The 6,860-nt window shown below is 43.8% G+C and overlaps 1 protein-coding gene across 1 annotated transcript in view; it reads right to left on the bottom strand.

Annotated features, from left to right (window-relative positions):
* The window catches only part of NSUN3 (NOP2/Sun RNA methyltransferase family member 3), a 34,854-nt gene extending 29,953 nt beyond the window's left edge, over nucleotides 1-4,901 (bottom strand). Inside the window, exon 1 of the mRNA XM_019528672.1 lies at nucleotides 4,841-4,901. Within this exon, the coding sequence (XP_019384217.1) occupies nucleotides 4,841-4,882 (42 nt within the window). The 5' untranslated portion in view covers nucleotides 4,883-4,901. The remainder of the gene's footprint in view (nucleotides 1-4,840) is intronic.
* Between the last annotated feature and the right edge of the window lie 1,959 nt (nucleotides 4,902-6,860).

The following is a 6,860-nucleotide window of genomic DNA, read 5'->3' as shown; positions in this document are numbered from 1 at the left end:
TCCTGCTCCTGCGGCAGCCAGAAGGGAACTGTGAGGCAGGCTCCGGCCTAAGCTGTTTATAAAGGCCGGGCCCTGCCCCCTTCTGGCCACGTGACCCAGCTGGTCACCCTGGCAACCGGCACCTGAGCTGCCTGGGTGATTGGCAGCTCTGCCAATAACCCTCACAGTCACAGGGCACCTGCGTGACTCCGTGACAATCTCCTTCTCTGAAAGAAAAACAGGTGTCACACCAGATACTTTAACTTCTGTACCAAATTAAGTTTTTAAAAGAGACCTTCAAAAGGAAAATGTTGATTGTGTCCTTTTTTTTGGTTGTTTCTTAAAAGGGAAAAAAAAAAAAGAACACTGAACCTATTCTTCCCACCTTCCTTCTCACATACTTTTGTAGGTCACCTTTCAGCAGTAAAACCGACAGGACCTTAGAATATTTATGAGCAAGTTTTGTAGATGCTGTTTTTAACAGAGAAGGCCAATGGGGGCTGCACCGGTGTCACTGAAAGCAAAATAAGAAGCTATGAGGGCAACACAGATATAGCTAATGGCAAAATTAGGTCAGCAGTACTGAACACTAGTAATGGTACAAAAAAGCAGAGAGTTTGACTTTCAGACTGCATCATTAAATTGGAAAGCATGTTACTTGTATTCAAGCAATTGGATAACTATACTGTGGCTGAAAAAAAAGCAGAGGGATTCCCTCGCTATAAAAAGCAACCTCAGAACACAGTACGGATTTGCAGGTCTAGCATGTAGGAACATAAACCACTTCTGACTTTGAATACAATCACTGCAAGCAGAACTCCACAATGGGATCTTTAACGAAGTCACTTTCCAGGGTAGAAATATATATTAAGTACTCAAGGAATAACTAAGTGTAGGTATCCTGAAATCCTGTCACAAAAAATAAAAATGCACTCATTCGATTATAAGGAATGGGTGGCATTTGTCTTTGTCCAAGCAACTGGACTAGTCTGGATGTGGAATGGGAAGGAAAAAAGTTATGTATTCTGCCTTTGTATTAAAAGTTTTATACCTATTATCAATCATCTGGGTCAGAGGGAAGAGAAGAAGCAGGGGATGTCATGGTGGGCATACAGCACAGGCCTCCAAGCCAAGAGGAGTAGGTGGGTGAGGCCTTCTTTAAGCAAGTGACAGACAAGTGACAGAAGTTTCCAAATCAGAGGACTTGGTTCTCATGAGGGACTTTAATTACTGGGACATTTCCTGGGAGGCAAACACAGTAGTGCACAAGCAGTCCAGCATGTTCCTGGAGTGTGTTGGGGAAACCTTATTGATTCAGATGGTAGAGAGAGACCAAGATTCCCCTTCCTTCTCTTCTTGACTCACAAATATGGCAGAATTGATTGAGAATGTGGGTGACAGTGATAACAAAATGCTAGATTTCAATATCCTATGGAAAGGGGAAGAACACTGGCCTTCAGGAAAGCAAAACAACAACTCGGGGACCTGGAGGGCAGGATCCCTTGGAAGGCAAGCCTTACAGGAAAAGGAGATGGAGGGCTGGCTGTACTTTAAGGCCAACTTTTTAAGGGTACAGGAGCAAGCTATCACAATGAGGCAGAAGAATGGGAAGTATACCAGGAGACCAGCCTAGCTAGACAGAGATCTTTTCAAGGAGTTGAAACTCGAAAAGGAATCCTATAGAAAGTGGAAACTTGGTCACTGTGCTAGGGAAGAGTATATATATGAGTGTTCCATATGTGTGCAGAGAAAAAATTAGGCCAAGGCACAATTTAAAATGCAGGTGGCAAAGGGCACAAAAAGCAATAAAAAGGGATTTTACATATATAGAAAGCGAGAGGAAGACCAGAGATTCCATAGGTCCCCCACGAAATGCAGAAGGAACTACTTACAGACTATGAAGTAGTCAATGGCTTTTTTACTTGTTTTCACAAAATGGTGGCAGCTACCAGACAAGTGCAGGTGGCAGCACAGATACAGGAGACAAACAACATAGAGTAATGGCAGAACAGGTTAGCAGGGCCAGATGGGATGCACCCAGGGGTACTGAAGGAATCTGAGACATCGTGGAGGTCAAGTTTCCTTGATTACTGGAATAGAGGAAATGTAATCATCATCTTTAAGAAAAGGAAGCAAGATCTAAGGGACTACAGACCAGTGAGCCAGACCTCAATACCTGGATACGTAGAGCAGGTCCTCAAGGATTCCACCTTGTTCTCTCCTAGGTGCTTTACAATGATCAGGAACAGCCACTGTGGATTCACCAAGAGCAAGTCATGCCTGACCAACCTGCTTTTTTTTCTGATAAAGTGACAGGCTCTGTTGATGAGGGTAGAACAGTGAACATGGTATACCTTCAATTCATCCAGGATTCTGACACCGTCTCCCAAAGCATTGTTATTAGCAAGGTAAGAAAATACAAACTAAATCAGGGGTAGGCAACCCCTGGCACAGATGCCAGTGTGGTAAAGGCATTTTGCTTGGCACGTGTGCCTCAGGGGCCAGGGCTGCATTGCCACAACAAAAATCAGACCCCTGACAACTCTGCTGCCATCCACCCCAGCACACCAACATTTTACGAGCCAAGGTTGCAGGTGTTTTTGGAACTCTGCTCAAAATCGTTGCCGACTCCTGGACTAAACGAAAGGACAGTAAGAGGGATACATAACTGGTTGGATCATCTTATTCAACAAGTAGTTTTTAATAGCTCAATTTCCAGTCAGGAGGAGGCATCAAGTGGGGTTCCCCAAGGGTCTGTGCTAGGTCTGGTATTACTTAATATCTTCATTAATGATTTGGATGATGCCACTGAGTGCACGCTCAGCCAACTTGCAAATGACACCAAGTTGGGTGGAACAGCAGACACTCTGGAGGGCAAAGCTAGGATCTGGAATGACCTGGACAGGCTGGAGAAATGGTCAGCAATCAATCAGATAAGATTCAACAAGGACAAGTGCAAAGACTTGCACTCAGGATAGAATAACAGCATGTACAAATACAGGCTGGGGAAGGACTAAGTTGCAGTACTGCAGAAAAAGACTTGGGGGTTACAGTGAACCAAAAGCTGAATATGAGCAGCATACTAGATTGTATTAGCAGGAGTGTCACTGGCCAATCAAGAAAAGTGATTCTTTTGCTCTCTTCAGCACTGGTGAAGCCTCACCTGGAGTACTGTGTCCAGTTTTGGGCCCTACAATTCCAGAAGGATATTAACAATTTAGAAAAAGCCCAGTACAGGGGCCTGGGAGCCAACATTTATGAAGAATGGCTGAAAGAACTAGGGTTACTAGAATTAGGGAGAAGAGAAGAAGACTAAGAGGGGAATTGATAACAGTCTTCAGATACCTGAAAGGAGATAGGCTTTTCTTTGTGGCTACTGGGGACAGGACTAGGAGCAACAGCCTCAAGCTGTGGCAGGAGAAAATTAGGTTAGGAGGCACCGCTAACCAGGGAGCCAGCAAACAGGGACTGCCAACAGGGGAAGCAGTTTGCAGGCCACTTCATGCGTAGGATTGGTGCAAAAGGTAAGTCAGAGCAGAAGAAGAGGAGCCTTCAATCTTCAGTCATGGTAAGGACACAGCACGCAGCCACAGACCCTGTCCCGGTGATGCCTTGGGAGGGTTGGTGGCACCCAGGCCCCCTGTCTGTGGGGGTTACCTGGCATAACAACAACAATAATAATAACACCAATAATAAATCAGTAATAAGCATGATCAACCAATCATAACAATGATGATAAATAATGAATCATTCTGACAATCATTAATGGTTTATTGAAGCAAACTAATAATGAAGATAGCAATAAGGTATTCATAATAGCGAGAGTAAAAAGTTAATAACAACAAATACTGATTAATAAATAATGAAGCAAACTAATAATGAAGATAGCGATAAAATGTTCATAATAACAACATTAACAAATTAATAACAACGAATTGGACCAGATGATCTTTCGAGGCCCCTTCCAGCCTTCCAGTCTATTAATACTGATTAATAAATAATGAAGCAAACTAACAATGAAGATAGCAATAAAACATTCATAATAATAACATTAACAAACTAATAATAACAAATTGGACCCAATGATCTTCCAGGGGCCCTTCCAGGCAATGAATACTGATTAACAAATAATGAAGCAAACTAATAATGAAGATAGCAATAATAAGTTATTCATAACAACGTTAACAAATAATTATGAATACCGATTAACAAACAATGAAGCAAATGAAGATAATGATAAATCACTCATAATAATGGCATTAACAAATTAATAATTACAAATACTGATTAACAAATAATGAAGCAAACTAATAATGAAGATAGCAATAATAAGTTATTCATAACAATGTTAACAAATAATTATGAATACCGATTAACAAACAATGAAGCAAATGAAGATAATGATAAATCACTCATAATAATGGCATTAACAAATTAATAATTACAAATACCAATTAAGAAATAATGAAGTACACCAAGAAGTGCGTTAATAAATTATTCGTAACAACTACACGAACGCATTAATAACAACGAACGACTCCCGAATAATCCTTGTTAATGCAACATTATTATTCGCGAATAATATTTAATGAGTTGTTAACCGTCATAAGGAATAACAGAGGATTTATAACGTCAGCCCTGATCAATGAGTCGATGCTCGGGATAACGAAGGAGGGAGGCAGTCAATCCCAGCAAGACGGGATCGAGGCGAACACCCGGGCCGACAGTTACCGCCGGGAGGCGGCAGAAACCCGAGGAGCAGGGCTGCCGGCGGGGCCGGGACCGAGTGGGCTCAGCCACCTGCCCCTACACACGCGGGACACGGCTGCAACCTCCTCCCTCCCTCCCTCCAGCGTCTCACCTGCCGCTGGGCCGCTCCAAGCAAGCAGCACGACAGCCGCATGGCGCCTGGCGGGGCGGGGCTAGAGCCGCGCAGCGCCGCCCCGCCCCGCCGCGGGGAGGAGGCGCGGCCTCTGCTCCGCCTTCGCCCGGGCGGAAGGAGCCCCGGAAGCCTCACTGCTGTGGAGCGGAAGCGGGACCCTGCACCCTGACATCTAAGTTACCTCAGCCCCGTCGCCCGACTGCTCCCATCCCCCCACTCTCCGCCAAGTTCCCTCCTTCACAGCCGGGTGAAGAACTCTGCCCCAGTCCGTGCGTGCACCCAGCCAAGTACCCACTCTTATACCGTGCCCGGTTTCCTTCCCCATGGCCCCAGCCCACCCCTGGGAGGATACGCCCCCCGTACCTACTTGGCTCCTGTCAGTGTCCTCGTAGACCAACTAAATAGTTGGGAAAATTGTATTAATAAAAGATACCACGTTTACCCAAACAACCTTGTCTGTTCTTTACTCACTGAGCTGCCTTCTCCATCAGCTTGAGGGCTGCTGAGAAAACGGCGCGTCTCTTAGAGGTAGTGCTGGGGGGCTGCAGTTCTTGATCAACGCGAGGTTGGGGGGGTTAACCCTCCAGCCTGCAGGACCAAGGCAGGCCGTAGAGCCACAACCACCAGCCCACAGGCAGAGCCGGCCTTCGGGAAAAGAGACTCGGGAAGGCTGGTCTTGCACTGATATGACAGTTTTTGCTATATCCCAAAAGCCCTAGGTCTTTTCAGGAGAGCAACGTTTGGCCTGGCACAAGAGCTAGCAAGTCTGTGTAGCATGCTCTTAAGTTCATTACTGTTGACATGCATCTGTGGTATTCGTTTTGTTTTTAAAACTATTTTCAATCAATGAAAAAAAACATTTTGTATAAAAACAGTCACCATATTTAGGAGGTCTCCAAGGATTTTTCAAGCCAAGCCCCAAAGAGCCAGCGGAGTCAAAATACAGCTTTAGATGTACACCTTCTTAAATGTTAACCGTATTTGAAAAAGTCTCCAGTCTTCTAAATGCCAGCTTCTGTAAGTGTGCTTGTCGGGTGGGGGTATTTAAATGCAGTGCCAAACTATTCAGGCCATTCTGCTAACAGACAATTCAATCTCTTTCTGATAAAACAAATACCAAAATGGCAGGGGGTCAGGCTTGATGATCTGCTCAGGTCCATTCCAGCCCTACAAACTATGAAACTGAATGCAACATTTTTAAGGAGCCATTCCAGGCTAACCACAGCATCGTCCCACTTGTACAAGCTGACCCTCAGCTGGATTTTGTTTTTCAAAGACAAAACCAGCTAGGTATCTTTTTGAAATCACAAGTTGACTTTTTAGAAATCAGAAAATGTAGGCCATTGAGTACAGTAAAAATTGAAATTGGCACTTTTAAAAAAAGATTCAAGCCACAGGTTCTCAGAACAACAGAAACTTCTTGTAAAATACAGTTTAAGTTGTACAATCTGTAGTAGAGAATTATTTGGGGTTATTTGGTTGTTAACATAAACATTTTTCCTGCAATGGCTAGATTTTTTTTTTTTTAAACGGAGGTGCATCTCAAATCTTTAGGACTCCAGAGAAAAGTGCAAACATGTCATCCATTTCTTTATCTCTAGAGTCCAGCTGCAAGCTTCATGATTTTCTTCAGCCCCTTGAAGCAAAATGAAATGCCAAGGCCTTCCTTAGTATTTTTCCTATACAACTTTGAAGACTGATTTGTCAATCTTGGGTGCGTTATACATGGAAATAGCACTGTACTGATTTGTTCTAATAGATGAGATTTGTGGAGAGTTTGGTATTCTTCTTCTCATGCCCTCAACATAAACTAGATGCTTTTCTAGAATCGTGCACAAGGGATGGCTCTTCCCACTGGTGCAGCAAGGTCCTGCTTTGTACACGTCTTGCCGTAAGTGCTCCATGGTCTGCACTTCAGTGAACTAGCATATATTTGTGTCATTAAAAAAACCCAAATCAAATGGCACTATTCTAATCTTTCAGTTTGCATGTGCAGGTG

The sequence above is a fragment of the Crocodylus porosus genome, unplaced genomic scaffold, assembly GCF_001723895.1.
Source record: "Crocodylus porosus isolate Cpor-Errol unplaced genomic scaffold, CroPor_comp1, whole genome shotgun sequence".
Classification (NCBI taxonomy): Eukaryota; Metazoa; Chordata; order Crocodylia; family Crocodylidae; genus Crocodylus; species Crocodylus porosus.
The sequence above is the reverse complement of the archived record's forward strand: the minus strand, read 5'-3'. Positions and strand labels throughout refer to the sequence as shown.